General features: G+C 31.7%; 2 protein-coding genes and 1 long non-coding RNA gene across 26 annotated transcripts in view; 1 reads left to right on the top strand and 2 right to left on the bottom strand.

The window, feature by feature from the left end:
* Positions 1-1,840, bottom strand: part of LOC145946103 (uncharacterized) — a 198,757-nt gene extending 196,917 nt beyond the window's left edge. For 12 of the 23 annotated variants that reach the window (XM_083055510.1, XM_083055517.1, XM_083055505.1 and 9 more), the window contains exons 1-5: positions 1,597-1,837; positions 1,301-1,406; positions 809-1,242; positions 569-711; positions 18-205 (exon numbers count right to left, since the gene is read on the bottom strand). The gene's annotated coding sequence lies outside the window, so the exon portion shown is untranslated. Of the gene's footprint in view, positions 1-17; positions 206-568; positions 712-808; positions 1,243-1,300; positions 1,407-1,596 lie in introns of all 23 variants that reach the window. The other 11 variants (XR_014426980.1, XM_083055525.1, XM_083055530.1 and 8 more) reach the window with 5 other exon arrangements.
* Positions 1,841-5,487: 3,647 nt separating this feature from the next.
* LOC145946107 (uncharacterized) lies at positions 5,488-13,455 on the top strand. The gene is made up of 5 exons (XM_083055534.1): positions 5,488-5,641; positions 11,784-11,964; positions 12,297-12,451; positions 12,528-12,647; positions 12,735-13,455. The coding sequence occupies exons 1-5, from the start codon at positions 5,622-5,624 to the stop codon at positions 12,898-12,900; spliced, it is 642 nt and encodes a 213-aa protein (XP_082911660.1). The 5' UTR covers positions 5,488-5,621; the 3' UTR covers positions 12,901-13,455.
* Positions 5,575-10,938, bottom strand: LOC145946111 (uncharacterized). 2 transcript variants are annotated; one of them, XR_014426984.1, is made up of 5 exons: positions 10,405-10,938; positions 7,423-7,538; positions 6,572-6,729; positions 6,198-6,408; positions 5,575-5,708 (listed from the first exon to the last, which is right to left on the bottom strand). It is a non-coding gene; the product is annotated as an uncharacterized LOC145946111 (long non-coding RNA). The 2 variants fall into 2 exon arrangements; XR_014426985.1 differs by having other exon boundaries at positions 10,601-10,938.
* Positions 13,456-16,747: the final 3,292 nt, after the last annotated feature.

Here is a 16,747-nt window from a genome sequence, read left to right as displayed (position 1 = left end):
AATAATTTTATACTTACAACATCGTTCAATACTTTTTGTAATAAATAATTGTTGTAGGATCACAAAACCTCGAAGAGCCTCTAAATCGTAATTAGATAAATTAGATGCAGTATCGCCGATCGCGTCGACTACAATTTCGACTATGAGTTGCAGTTTCCTCTTGCACTTCTGACAACTGATCTAAAGATTCCTTCATTTCATGTCTCTGAAAAAGAAATTAATCAAATTAAATTTAAATATGTAATTAAATAAATATGTATTACGTAATTAAATACGTACACGTAATTAAATAAATAATTAATTAAAATAAAAACATAGTCAACTGAACTTGAGGAATATAAAGTGATATTGTTCTTATTTCTAAAGTTTTCATATAAATATTAAAAATATATTTATATTTATCTTTATTTTATATAATCGATAGTGTGCTATATAAACCGAATTACTTTCTATTCTTTTTATATATATATATATATATATATATATATATATATATAAGTAATACTTTGTAGAAAAATTAAACATAATACTTCAAACAGATATACATGTTTAAAAAATGAACACTTACGCTCATTTCCCTTAAATAATTCTCATCATAAGAATCTTCTGAATTTCCTAATGATCGGTTTCGAACATGAACATTATGGGTTCCAGTAGTTCTGGACAACTCAGGTTGAAATAAGTTCAAAAATATTATTGAGCATTCATCACCTGTTACACAAATTTCAGTACAGTTTTATATTTATATACATATAGAGAGGAAAAAAATATATAATTTCTTTAAAAAAAAAAACGAATAAAGAGGTACCTGCAAGGTATATATGTCTCTGTTGTTTTGGCTTTCTAACAACAAACGTTTTCTCCTATGAGCCACATACATTTAAATCCATGTGACAGAAATTTATCTTTAATTGATCAAAAGCAACGCCATCCAATTTGTTAATGAGATCGCACAATTTGTATGGAAACGCTGACTGTTGTAAAAACCAGAAAAATGTCTGCGTGACATCTACAGCTCTATAATCCATACATATGAATTTCCTTATGAGAAATTGCGTCTTCCATACATGACATTGATATTCATTTCATGTTGTATGAAAAGGAGATTCTGAATCTGTGATTAAAGGCTGCTATTTGCTGTGATGAAGTTCTATCCCTTCGATTTCCATCCGATTGTAAATAGAATTGTAAAGTATGTGATACTGCAGCCGAGACTTCCATTGCTTGCGTCAACTCTTTCGTCTATAAAAACAATGTGATAATAAGATCCTTTTATCATATCACACTTGTTTATACTTACTACTATTACAGCTAGTGGCAGAAAACTGTCTATTTTATTCCACTTGGTAAACGTCTCCTTGCTGCCGCATGTAACAATGTAACAAACTTCAGATTAGAAGCACGATCTGTACAAAGATACATAGAGCCAGAATGAATAATAATGACAGTTTGTGCTTAGATTTGTTAAATAAACATTGATTATTATGCATATTTAAAAACAAACAAACATAAAACAATATATGTAAAATATATTTAAAAAATTCACAATTATTTATCTCCCTGTATATATTTATAATAATATCAAGATGTAATTACTTCTGCTTCCTGAAACTGGCATTTTTTAGCAATGTAATATTACAATAATAATTAAAGTCGTTTTATTTTTGAGTTTATTCCTCTTCTTTTATCATTATCAGTTTTCTTTTGAGATACAGTATTTTCTTTTACATCCTAATTAAATATTATAATAATTGTTAATGACAACATTCATTGTAATACATATTGTATTTTTTATTATTATAAATTTTTCACTTAAAAGTATCATCTTGTAAAAATTATTTTTAATCTAAAACAGGTTATGTTTCACATATGTCATGTGAAAAGGTCGGAAATGGAGGTTAGGTAAATTACCGACAATCGATAATTGACCGTCATAACCTCTTCGCAAATATATTTTCCTAATAGCGACCTCTTTGCAAAATATATTCTCCTATTAACTCAGACGATTTTTCGGATATTAAAAGACATTTATTGGTGTACTACTTGCACTAACTCTTTGCAAAATATATTCTCCTATTAACTCAGATGACTTTTCGAACATATTATTGCCGCACTATCGACACTACTTCTTTGCAAAATATATTCTCCTATTAACTCAGACTATTTTTCGGACATATTAAAAGACATTTATTGCCGCACTATCGCCACTACCTCTTTGCAAAATATATTCTCCTATTAACTCAGATGATTTTTCGAACATATTATTGCCGCACTATCGACACTACCTCTTTGCAAAATATATTCTCCTATTAACTCAGATGATTTTTCGAACATTTAAGAGACATTTATTGCCGCACTACCTCTTTGCAAAATATATTCTCCTATTAACTCAGGCGAATTTTTCAAGTATCAAAAGACGCGTCAACTGCGGTATTGGCAATATTATTATAAATCTAAAGCACAATAAATAGATAAATAAAAGATTAGCCAAATCAATAAATACATATAATCAATAAATACATATAATAAATAATAGAGTTAGTAATTTTATATTTTTGTATTATAAAATATATAGAATATATAATATATACTCTCTATTTCTCTTATATACTTTTTGTTTAGAGAAATAATAAGATGAATAATTAAAAAATAATTAGGAGAATAATTTTTGCATTGCTTATTTCTCTTTCATGAATAATGTATTTAAAATATTTTACTATTATTAGTTTAGTATTAATCTTTCTTTATTCTTCACAATTTACACTTTTAATTTGTAGAACAAGAGTACAAAGTATGTAGTTCCATTTTTATTAATTTACCGTTTTGACATATTTTCAAATATATCGACAAAAAATCACATCACGATAAATCTCTGTGGACTGGTGAATTTCTAGAAAGACAAGTAGTTGAACAATGGTCCACAGACTAAATAGACACGCACCAAATTGTTGTTTCTCGAATTGAATCTTATTGTTATGGATGTAAAGTGTCGATGAGTAGGCGGCTCGATCAAATGTATATAGAATCGAAATCGAAAAATAAACGGGCTCCTTAAGCCGCGGGCAACTGCGATCAATATATCTGTCAATCGGGCACGTCAACAGGAACTTTCCTTTAAGTCGATCTCGATATGGCGCCTAGCCGAATATTTATTTATCTTCTTGCGAGAAAGCACAAAGAACTGATTACTAGAGATTACAAATCGATGTGAAATTCGTTCGACAGGCGCTTTCTTCTTCTTTTATGGATGTCTGTCCCTTTTGAGATTAACATAGCACTGTGCTTTCTCTTTCCTATTCTCCTTTCTCTCTATTTTCCTTGTTCCAATATTTAATATTTCATTATTTCATATTTGCACTTGTTTAACTTTTGTGATCTTTTCAAAAGAAACGATTTATATATATTTCATTAAAATAATTATAATATAAAAAGATTTTAATCAAATTTACTCAAACTGGTAAAAGATATTCATATCGCTTGAATTAGAGAATTAATGTTTTCAAAGAAAAAGTGGATAGACGAGTCACAGTATAAATAATAAATAGTCAGTATAAATTAGATAACAGGAAGATTAAAATATTTTGATATTTATATATGCAATATTTGGAAATCATTTCTCTCTCTTTATTCAATGGTCCGCTCTCTTTTATTTTAATGACAAATTTGTTGGCAAATCTAATATTAAACTTTTCAAAGAAAATCTTCACGCATATATACATTATATATATATATATATTATTTTATATTATTTTCTGAATAATAAACTTTAAAATATTAAACAGAAAAGGGACATTGCTTCGAGCTTCACGATTGTCAAAATTCATCGATCCTTGATTTCTTTCGACGATCCTGCGACAAAAGAACTTGTGGCCGTAGGATTACAGCAGCAGCAGGATGCCATGGTATTCTCGCCTACAGTGCCTTGTACTGTAGAAGTCTGTGCCTTTACTTTCACTGCTGATCCGATCTAAGACACGTTGTCTCTCGTGACAATCTTCCCGCATCCCGAAGAGCCGTCCGGGCGATTGAAACGTCGTCGCATATCAGAACAGAAGATGAGTAATCGAGTAGCACTTCGTGAATATCGATTGACCGAGCGCGATCGTGCAATCCCTTCGGCCACAATCGATCTGTTCCTGTTGTCTGCTGGACAATATCTTTGCCGTGCCATCAACACAGATAGCACGACCATTGGAATTTGAATTTACATCGCGCTGGGCGAAGACGAGTCGCGAATACCAGAGACATAAATTTCGCGAAATGCGTAAGCGTACTCGCGCGGACAATCGAGATATTGAAAATGAGAGAAACACGAGGAAAAAGGCGGAAAAAAATATACGTAAAGAAAATGCGATATGCGACATTGAGATTATCTTCTAAATTATGGATGAAAAAGAAAGGAAGTTACATGGCGAAGGTAGCTTGCCTTCATCTTTTCGAGATTTGATTAAAGATTACAAAGAAAGAAAAAGTTAATTATTCTTACAAGATTTCGAAGGTCAAATTTCATATTCTGATTCTAGAGTCACGTGATTATTTAAAAACCTTATCCAAAGCGATTAAATTAGCATAACATCTTTGCACGACGCATTTTTGACACAAATTTTACAGTTTTATCCGCATGAAGTAGTGGACACATGTTTAATTAGAATATCTCTCGTTGCAATATATTAATAGCATAATGTGTTATATTTTAATTAAATTTGTTTAAAATTAATTACTCGAAAATATAACGTTATTGAACTCCAACTGAAACACAGTCATCAATTATTCAGAATTACCGAATATTTATTCGAGACTCGCCGCATATATTCTTTTACAAAAGAAAATATATCTTCGAAAATATCGTCGCGTCAATTTATCGAACAACGCGCGTTGCCCCGTCACCTGCATATATGGAAAATGTTCTGCAATCGATGCAAGAAGGTGCGTCACATTGCCCAAGAGATTGCCGACTCTTCTCCAAATCACGACATTTTAACGTTGTTCAAACGGGATTGTTCTTTTTGTAGTAAGAGAAAGATGGCAGAAATGTGTGAAACCATGTCTATAAAAATTACAATTTTTAATTTCAAAGGCGACGATACCGATAATTATGCAATGTTCTATAATATCCAAATCATTGTTTATAAAAAATACATTTAACCGATTCCAATCATCCAGCGGGTTTACAAAGTAAGCGAGTAACGTGCCACTTCGACTTGTCTCCTTAGGTTTGTGCGAAACCTAACTCCGTGTATTTACGGTATATTACACATGCAATGTGAGGGGGTGAGCGTGCGAGTGTCATTAAGGATATGTCGGACATATATATGCTATCACACGTATATGCTATCGCGAACTCGTGCTCCGGTGGTTGCTGGCAGAGTGAGAGTGCCATATATATAGAGAGAAGGGGAAACTTGACTCGGCACTCCAAAGTACACAGCCTCCGCGATTACAGTGGTGTGCTCCTTCTTCGGTTCCTTCTATTCTGTTGTCGCCTAATATCCATTCCTCGCGCCAGTGGTAATAATCGGCCACAGATAAGTGGTTTTTTCTTTCGCGCACGTCGCAGTCGCCAAAGGGGAGCACGACATCCGCAGAATCAATTTCTACGACAGGCTGTGTGTGTCAGCATCATGAAACTTACGTTGTTCACGTGAGTACGCGCCATTCGTGGCTCACGATTCGAGACAATTGAGAATGCTTCGGTGTAAAAATAAAATCTGAAAAAAATAAAATATATTAGACACGACTTTACATAATCTAAAATAAATTTTGCAATTTATAGACTGTTACTTCGTTCTTGCATTAAACTCCTCAACATTTCTCGCAATCTTTCCACAATAATCAAATGTAATCGCAATCAGGCCCGTCTTTAATTGCAAATAATATAAATTTATATAGATTTTTCTGAATAAAAATAAACGGCAAAAGTTCTTTTTTTAATTTTAGATTTATGTATATCTATTTATTCGCACAAATTACACGTATATCATATCGTTGAATATCATATTGTTTGACAATAAAAAACTCTAATACTCTCTGATAAAAAAATGCAATTATAAGAAATAAGGGTGCAAGAAAAAATTTAGGCATTATTACACTGACCAATTCTGATTATATATTAATATAAATCCTTTACCGGTAGATCAATTTAAATAATTCCAAGGCCAGTTATACATTTGCAATTGAAAGGTATACATGCTACCTACCTATGTACACTCGTTGTCTCAGGCTTAATATCCGTAATTGTTAACCCCTGCGGAAATTGCAGCTGTTGTGAGCCAATAATTCTCGATCGTGAACGTATATTGATTTATGGCGTCCAACAGCCAATATATCCCGAATCGTTTAGCATAGCATTTCCATACGAATTGAAGATAATGCTTACCACGGTTAGACCATAAAACATGTGCTCTGATTCTATAAGAATTTATTTAATTAACGTATTTTATATAAATCTTTGTCTATATTGATTATTTCATGCTGCAGTGTTTAATGACATTTCGACTATCTAATTCATACTCAAGTAGCTGCAAATAATATCACTTGTATACGACTTATATACACACATGCACATACTTACATATATATAATAATGTATATTGATAACGGGATGCAGAGAGGCACGTTATGCAAACGGACGGTTGCAGTAGCTCGAGTTCTTTCCTGGTTCTAACCAGGAAATTGATTAGAAAAGCCGCAACGAGAGAGCGAGAGCGAGAGCGCATAATACCGATTACTCTGCAATAGATCAATATATGCATTATATTAGAGAAAGAAGAAATTCATCAACAAGTTCAGAAATAAGTATGGTGTGAGTATCATGTTGTTTCTTCTTGACATTATCCGAACGAATAATGCATTATCAAGTATTTTGGCTTCTGTATTATAAACCAGCAAAAAGAGTAAAATAGAAGGACATTTATTATATGCTGAAACAAGTTTTTTCAAGCATGTACTAAAAATGCATTAAATATAAATTTATAATACAGAATTAAGAAATAAAGAAATATTGAAAAAGATAAAAAAACAAGACATATAAAGAAAAGAAGGAAAAAAAGAAAAAACCAAACAAGAAATGAAGCTAAAACAGAGAGAAAAAAGTTAAACGTGATATTTTAAGCTTGCGCAAAAGAAATTTAAATATTTATTTTAAATACAATTTCCAACTTAAACTTTTAATAAAGAAAGAATAGAAAACTTATTTTTACATAAAATATATTAAGGGGAACGATGACTCTAGTTTAATTAATAAGAGCTGCAAATTTTCAACTTTTTATATGACAAATACTTTTTCAACTTAAAAAGAAAAAGATAGGGCTAACAAAATATAAGAAAGAATGAAAGAGAAAGAGAGAGAAAAAAAGATGAAAGGAATAACGGCAACGAAAATTTCTTATGCATGACGGGAGCAATGCATGCCCAATACATTACATTAACGACATCCTGTAGGTGAAATAATGCGAATGTAATCGCTTCCTTCCAAGGCGAAGTTCAGTGATCCCGCTATACGACACCGCCGCAATCGGGTATGATGGATTACTTTATTCCTGGAAAGATATAAATAAAGATTTGCATATATGTTAGAGAGATTATGCTAACGAGAAAATTTATTGCATTAGAACAATCTCATACTCCTGCATATGATGAAAATTATGCTTAACATCCAGTGACCAGTCTCGTTTATCGATTAACCGGTTCATTCTAATAAAATGAAAAGATAAATTGCAGATTCGATAAGCGAGAGAGTAAATTGATTACGTGAAAACGTAATGAAAACAACTTCTTTCACGTTTTATTTTAACTTTGCATTGAAATTTCTAAATTGATTATTATTGTCACTTCATATTTTTAATGTGTTGCATTTAACTATAGAAATTTTATACATGTTTTTTTGTTACAAAAATTTTTATTTAAATAATTCCTGACTGATAATAATGATAGTAATTAGAGGACGATTTAATTATATGCTTGATTAGGATATTCAATTAATACAGTTCATGTTTGCTGCTATGTTATTTTTGGAGACACGTGTCTCCTGATTTTAGATAGATTATATGCAAAATTATGAGTTTGATAAGATCAAATAATGTTATCGCATTACTATTTTTATCGCAATGTAAACCAAATTTAATTTATTACTGCAATTCTACTTCTCGTTAATAATCGATAAGCTCTTGGTATATCTTTTTAATTTGGATACTCTTGCGTAACGCATTCTCAAAATTCTATAAATATTCTAAATCTAAAATTCTATATATTATATTGAAAAGTATTATTCATATAATAAAAGTATTATTTATATAATAAAAACTAAAATATATTAAAATAAAGCGCGTTATTAAAAAATGTTAAGATTAAAAACACTTCTTATAAGCTATAGAAACAAAAGTCAAGTAAAAAGGAAGTTTAATTACGCGATAGCAGAATAAAAATTATTATTGATGCAATGTATAAATTAAATAACACGCGTAGCTTTATTGCAGAAAACGCAAGCAATTGACGTTTATGAGACATGTGTCTTGTTAATCACGAAGCAAGTATGGAGATAAGTCTAATCAACTTTGACAATAAATGTCTTTGTTGTCCTTGTTTAAAAGCATGATATCACACAATAATATGCTACGAATAAATGATGCTATTCCATTTCGAAGAACAAACAGACTTTTATACAAGAATATTCAGATAGAATATTAATTAAGCGTTAGCTAATACATTCATAATATAAAAATATTCATCAAAGACATTATTACGACATTTATAATGAATGATACACGTTATTTTCGATGAGTTTTGCATAGAGAGAGAGAGAGAGAGAGAGAGAGAGAGTATCAATCTGCGAGATATAATTTACTCTTTAGAACTCCTTTTAGCAAAGAACTTGGTCGCTGTTAGCTAATAAAGAATTTCAATTCAATGAAGTAATCACGATTATAGCCAGAAGCATAAAGAAATTGCTATGGCAAATCAGAAGAAGAAGCTCGAAACTGTGAAAGTGAGAAGGATTATTTAATTTTAGACACTGAATACACATCAGCTGTGTGATTAATATATCTCATTAATTCCGAAGAAAGTGTTGGAAATATTAGATAAGAGAATTAGTACTAACTAAACAAAATAATGATGGAGTACTGTATTACTATTTAATGTCGTAAATCATATTTAAAATTACATTAAAATTTGCGAATGTAACTTACAGTACAATCAAAAAAAACAAAAAGGCTCGTATAATGCAACGCAATAAATAATAATAATGGAATATAGTGAAAGGCCAACTAACGAGCAAATAAATAGATATAATATAAAATAATAAATTCATTTAATCATGCTCTTAAAATTAATAACATGTAAATTCTTAACTTGTAGACGTTTCGACTTACTTAGTCTTCCTCAGTACAAATTCTAACTTAAACAAACGCTTAAATAATATAATAATTAAAGTATATCAAACGACCATGACGAGCGAAATATCATCATTGTTTCAAACACATAACCGTTCGCTCGCCAAAGGTTTGATGTATAAGGTACTGAGGAAGACTAAGTAAGTCGAAACGTCTACAAGTTAAGAATTTACATGTTATTAATTTTAAGAGCATGATTAAATGAATTTATTATTTTATATTATATCTATTTATTTGCTCGTTAGTTGGCCTTTCACTATATTCCATTATTATTATTTATTGCGTTACAGTACAATATTGTGAAATCACATCGAAATCTGTAATTCACGTTTTTCGTAAAAAAAAATAGATAAACAACGTTGTTTCGTCAAAAGGAGATGCATTAGGAAATTTACTCACGAATTCTGTGCGAACAATGACCAAGTTTGAGCATGTTGTAATACATTTCAAAAAAATCTGTCAGAAATTGAGAACGCGAATATAGCGGCTCTGTAAATACCAACGATTTGTTTATTTTATATTTAATACATTATAAAAATATTTTAAAAACTATATGCAAATTATTAATTTTCTTGCATTTTGATCTTAGAAGCTTCTTTCGTATTTTCAAGGAATGTTTGGACATATACTTTAAGAAAACGTAAAAAAATTGTGCCATATAAACATCATAAAAGTAAGTTTTTTCTGTAAATATTTTTTGAGAAATTTATATACATTTTAATTCGGTTTGGATACGCTCCAATTAATGTCACGTAATTAACGTAAACACCACCTAATGAATGCAGAGATGAAGGAATTAAATTGAATCTCGAATGCAATCAATTATTACCACATTCAATTGTTCAAGAATAAAATTCTGACTTTAGCCAAGCTTCGAAAAAGATTTGATTCGTCGAATCGATTTTATCGATTCATACAACGATAATTATTCGAAAGAATTGTCTACTGATGTTTTTTTCCAAAAAATTAAAGAGAAATTATTAAAAAATTATTTAAAATTTTACAAAAACAATACCTCTTTCAAACTACTCTTTCGAATGATTTTGTCTTTCGGAATGTCGTCATTGTTCTCGTCCTAATTCGTGTTTCGAATTCGTGTTTTCGCAATCGTGGTCTGCGCACAAATTCGATGATCTATCGATCGGGATCGCCTCGACTTTTGCAGATCCTTCGAAATTTTGCCTTCCCTTCCTTCAACTCTCTTTTCTTACCCAGAGGCCTCGAGTTCGGCTGGTTTTCTTGACATTTGTGAGCCGCCTCACGTATATATGAATGTCCCGTCGTAACGGCACGGCCAATCCCGAACAGTGCGAGTTGCACGAGCAGAGAAAGTAAGTCTCGTGTACGTGAATATCACAGGTCAAAATCCACCTGGTGTACACGGATCTACTATCACGCGAAGCGAAGAAACACGCCGAGCCGAGCCACGCCGAGCATACGTAATAATCGCATTGCACAGCGCATGAAGTAGGATCTTTCGTCCTCGGATTCCTTTTTTGATCCTGGCGAAAGTTGCGCCCGGGGATTCTGTCCTGCGTGTGTCCTGCACAAAACTGTCAATACGAAAATGATTACTCGATGCGTTGTCCTCTGGCGAATAAAAATTATTTATTTAAAATAAGTAGGAAGATGTAGAAATTCATTTTTAAAGAAAATTAACAAAACTCCAAAATCATGAAAGAAAAAAGTTCTTACTAAATGAATAAGAATAGAAATATATAGAAGCATTCTTTAACATAAAACACACAGTAAGGTCTTAAATAAAGCTCTCTTTAAAAACATAAAAATCAAGACGTGGATAAGAAATTAAATTCTATAGAATTCTGAACGTATAAGAATGTCTCCTATTTTTTAATTCCTAAAAGCATAATCTTGTGAATTCCAGCTTCTGAATTCTCAGAACGATAATCTGACTTATTTTGCATATTTTGCTGTCTCCTAAGTGCAACCTATCAATTTAACCGCAATAAACGTTATAAACTTGTTTCGCGACAGCGTTACACGTCTGGTACTTGAATAACAATCTTTTTTTAATACACGACAGCGACAGATTGTTTAGTGGTTTTCATACAATCCTTCGACTTGGCGCTTTCCTCTTCTATCAGATGGAAAATAATTTTCTATGAACGTAACTGTGTATGTTCGATCGCGTGCTGCAAACTTTAGCATATCTGATAAAACGTTCTTCCGTAATTCTTGTAATATCTATTGGTTTGTATTTTACGACACTTATACGCCGTTTTTTATTCTAAATACTTGCATTCATTCTATTTTTGTGTATTCTTTGAAAATAACTTCTCTATATATTTCTAACAGCTATAATTAAAAAGGAATTATGAAAAAAAGGCGCTAATGTAGACAGAAATTATAATTTGCGTAACGTATACCTTGCAGAATATTCGCTCTCTATATAATAGCCGTCTGCAGATCAGCCGAAGAGGAATATGATTATGAAGAAGAGGAAGCAGTACCGGTGACGCCGGCACCGACGAAACGACCAGGGCTAGGAAGTCTTTTATCTTCGAGAGGACGCGCCAATGTAGCACCTGTAGGAGGGAAAAAAAGAGTATCAGTGGTGAGTCTATTGTATTTTACATTAATACACTGATTATTATTGAACATTAATTTATCTCAAATAGAATATTTTCAATATACATATAATGAAACAAACGCAATATATGTATAAAACAAAATTTGTAATATAATCAATATTAAAAAAAAATAAAATGTTTTATATATATATATATATATATATATATATATGTCCATATTTTTATTTAAAAAAATGAATAAATCACGATTAATTATAATTAAAAGTTGGATCTGATATTTAATAATAGATACCTTGGTAATAAAGAATATTCAAAATAGTCTTTTTATTTTTTCTCTTCTCTTTTCATTTGTTAGACTCAGTCAACGACTTCAAAACCAATAGAACAAGTACCCGAGGAAGATGACGTGGAAGGTGAGGATGAGCTTGAAAACAGTCAGGATCATGAAGCTCCTACGACAACGACTGAATCTGCAAAAAGGCTACGTAATGGTGGCGTTAGGCCCTTTAGGTAACTATTCGGTAAAATAGTCTTCCTTCAGATATCGTATAACATGTAGATATTTTTTTAACAAATATAATTTTAGATCAAACGAAGATCTCTTGGCTGCCCTGAAGAGGAGAAGAGCGCAGACTGGACCCAGTAGTCATCCACGAGAAACTGCTAGCACATCTTCTGCAGTAGAACATACAACAGCCAAGACAAAGTAATGCAACATGATAAAAAAAAAGATTTATATTCCCATACAAAATATAATATTGCGTATTATATATGTTGAAATAATGTGTTTCAGAGCTAGCACAAATAGTCGTAACAAAGCTAGCACAGGGGGCGAAACAAGAACGTCAGGACGCGGCAGGTTCGGGGGAAAAGGAAGTAAGACTACTACACAGGAGGAGGTCGAGGAGACTCAGCAAGAGGAGGTCCAAGTGAAACCTAAGGCTTATCGCAGGGGTTAAATCAATCGCCAATCCATGTGATAAAACTTGTTGATTTCTTAGAACACACACATTAATCAAATTTGACGACTTATGAAAACACTATGTGCTCACAAACTGTGTGTCGTCTTCTATATTGCAAAGTTCAAGACCTTTGTAAAACGATCTCGTCGACGAATCTTTTGCAACAAATGTGCTGCTGCTGTTTCGAAACAAAGGTTTAATTTTTGCATACTCGAATTTTTTCGATAACATAATTAATGCTATATATATATATATAAAGATTTTAATATATTTTGGGCACACACGAGTCATATAAAGATATTACGTCTTTCTCGAAGAATGATAGGCTTTGTTCGTGTTTCACCACACGGTGTAAAATATGAGAGGTCAAGAGGAAATGGAAAAGTCAGCGTATCGATTATTATGATAGGCGCTAATCGGAAAGAACAAAGTCTTTCTCTTCGCTGCTAAGTGTATATATAGCAAAACATTGCCATCCCTCAAGTACTTAAATCATCTATTATATAAATGTAAATTAATATGACAATAAAGTGTTTCTGGAAAACGACTCTACTTCATGCTGTTTTTCGCAATTATTTTCACAATACAAGTTTTATCGAAACAATATTTTGTAATTCAAACAATTACTGTAGTTATATTACTTGAATGTGGAGAAAACGAAATATAAAATGCGACGAGTTTAAAATACGAATTTATTTAAATTTAAATTAATATCTGTGAAATCATACTTTTAAAAATGTAATCTTTCTTTTCTCGAGTCATACATTCGAAGTTTAGTGATAACAAGAAATTTGAAAGAAATATAAGAGAAAATGTAGGTGTAACATAAATAAAATACAATGGAAGATTAGCTTTACGTGCGTAGGTGAAAAAGCTATTTTTAGTTGTGACGTTAAAAAAAAAGATAAATTATTTATCAGTCAACACTTAGAGGAATTTGATAACAAAGCGTTTCTGCGACTTTTGATTAATCTAATCGGCGCCCACTAAACGCGCAATCTTTTCCATTATTGTCTCGTCACATTTCGCAAATATTCGGGTCATGATAAAAGAATAATGATGCAGGAGGGAAACTCCTACGGAGTTTCCCTCCTGCCTCTGGGAATGTCGCGGGTGTTTGCTGCGTGCACTCCCGCATTCTTACGTCTCGCATTATGCGAGTGTAACCACGAGAATCACCTATCATCACTCCCGAAGTTCGATATATGACAGACTATCATTCAATCGCAATATCTTTATATCAAAATCGCGGCGTACAAAAATTGTCTCGAGAGGTAACAACAATGTAAACCATAGTAAAAAAATAATTTAAAAATTGAAAATGGTAGGTACAACAAGTAATAGATCACGATACGAATCGGCGACTGATCCAAAAGGGATGACCTATAGACTAATATATATTTCATTCGTGGGAGCACGAGAGTGCTGAACTTTAAAGTTTATCGTAGGTTCGAAATTACCAGAGAAGAGATTCGAGATTTCTGCGATTTCGGCTATTCTCGTGTGCCACGCAGCCTTGGGACGATCAAAATGGGAGAGCCATGAACCGGGCAATAATTAAAGAGAGAGTGCGGCTAGAATGCTAGAAAACGAGAAGAAACCAAAGAGAGAAAGAGAGAGAGAGAGAAAGGTGGCTTTCGCGATCGAGGACCATAAGAGCAGAGGTATAGGACAGGCAGAAAAGTGAGAGGAAGTGGCATCTGGTCGGCCTTGAAGCCTTTACGAGGAACATTTCACTCACACAGAACATCCAAGCTGCGTCATGATATCGGGATGCCACGTTTCGGCCACGAAACGAAAGGAAAGGTGAGAAGAAAAGGAAAAAAACGAAAGTGGCTCGAGAGGAGAAGCATTGTGTCATTTCTGAAAAACAGAAATAAAAGATGTTATAAGTATGTGGATAAAACAAAGATATAGTGCATTTTCATCCCTAAAGTTTAAAAAATTGACATTTTTAGTTATAATCACACCTATATTTATATTATGACAAATGACCGAATAGATGCATTGATTGAATTGCTCAAAAGACAATATTCAAGATTAAATGCATCGGTCTTAAATTTCTTTAAGAATTTACATTAAATACACAAATTCGAGAAATGCTTTCAAAAATGACTGCCATGAGATGCGCGATCGGTAGAATGTCTAAGATTTTAATTGCGATTCGGAAATAATCTGATCCTATTCTCTCACCCTAACATCCTTAATCTGGCGAGACACTCCATTAAGAATTTCCCATTTCTCTCGACCTCCATCGTTAATGCAATTATCCTCACCAGTTACAGCGAAATCGTTATCGTTCCTAATGAAGAAAAGATTTCCGTCTTTGACACGTAAACAAAATAATACACAGTGAAAGGAGAGAAATTTTGATGTCGTGACGATTCGTAATATCTCGAGTTGCACAAATCTATCTGCCACCATGTAAAGATATACTATCGCTGTTATTACAGTAAAGATTAAACCGAATTTTATCTTAAAACATCATGCATCCTTTCTGATCTCAATTCTTTGTATGAATTTTTTTAATAAATTCGAGGACATTTCGAATATTTTATAAAACACTGGTTATCTCAGCAACTTTCTTTAATTCTAACACATGTTGATAGTTATGGTTTAAGTTTAATTAAGTAATAATGCCAAGTTAATTCTATTATATAAAATTAAAATAAAGCAGTAATTTTTGAATGTATATATGTGTATGTGTGTATATATATATTATTTATCTCTAAATCTTAATTTGTTATAATGACGAAATAGTTGTATAAATATTGTATAATTAGATTTCATTATATCGTCAGACATTATAGCCAATTGCATAACTAAATGTGCTTGAGATGGTCATAATATACAACTTTTTTAAGTGTCAACAAGAATATATATCCGTGAGCGATGCAACAAATCTCAAGTTGACCTTTCGATAATGTCATAGAAAAAATTGCAAAAGTAATCACATTTTTACGAATGATATTTTTTCCATATCTTCCTATTCACGAGAAAAATCACAAATTCTATAGAATTTTCCATAAAATGTATGTATTTGAAATAAAATAATAAAATGTATAATAATATTCTAAATAAACTAAAATTATAAATTAATTTCAAAGTAGATATTTCAATTTTTTAATTTAATTATTCAGAACTTTTTCTTGTTTTTCAAAGAGATTTAAAATAAATAGGTGTAATAATTATCGATTGTGTGATAGAAGTGATCTCTCGCGGCAAATACGATTCTGCAATTGTATATATAAATGTGTGCATTTCAACGAATTGCAATTGCGTTTGCTGTCGCCAACAACAAATGGTCATTGCGACATGAGGAAACAATTATGGAAATACGTGTATTATAACTCAGCGCGTATTGCACAAACTGTAACAGTGCACATCCTCCAAGAACAAATAAGTACGTTCGTCGATTGCACGCTCACTAAGACAGCCCATAATTACACTTTATTTGCAAGAATAAAGAATTGTTGCATTAAGAAGAGATATTCTTAATCTATTATTCCTCACGAGAGGCTGAGGATTTCTCAAGGCACCGCGTCAGGATGATGCGAATATATTCATCTTAAGATTAAGTAATAAGTACACCCGTGAATTTTGCCTATATATACTAATTTAGTTTAATTAAATAATTTGCAGAGAAATTCCGTAGAAGTTTAATATTTTTTCGGTGCCAAAAAATAGAACGAAATAAAGAACTATTTTTTATTTTCTAAAAATAATATTAATAAAATTATTTGTGCACATTTATTATATATTTTTAATAAAACATTTCACACAATCAAATATTCTTCAATGTCTAATAATTTTATATCATTGTACTAATCAAATAAATCTTAGA

Source organism: Prenolepis imparis, unplaced genomic scaffold (genome assembly GCF_030444845.1).
Source record: "Prenolepis imparis isolate NDT839.2.m4 unplaced genomic scaffold, iyPreImpa1.0 SCAF_15, whole genome shotgun sequence".
Taxonomy (NCBI): domain Eukaryota; kingdom Metazoa; phylum Arthropoda; class Insecta; order Hymenoptera; family Formicidae; genus Prenolepis; species Prenolepis imparis.
Note: the sequence above shows the minus strand (reverse complement) of the source record. Positions and strands in the feature narration are given on the sequence as shown.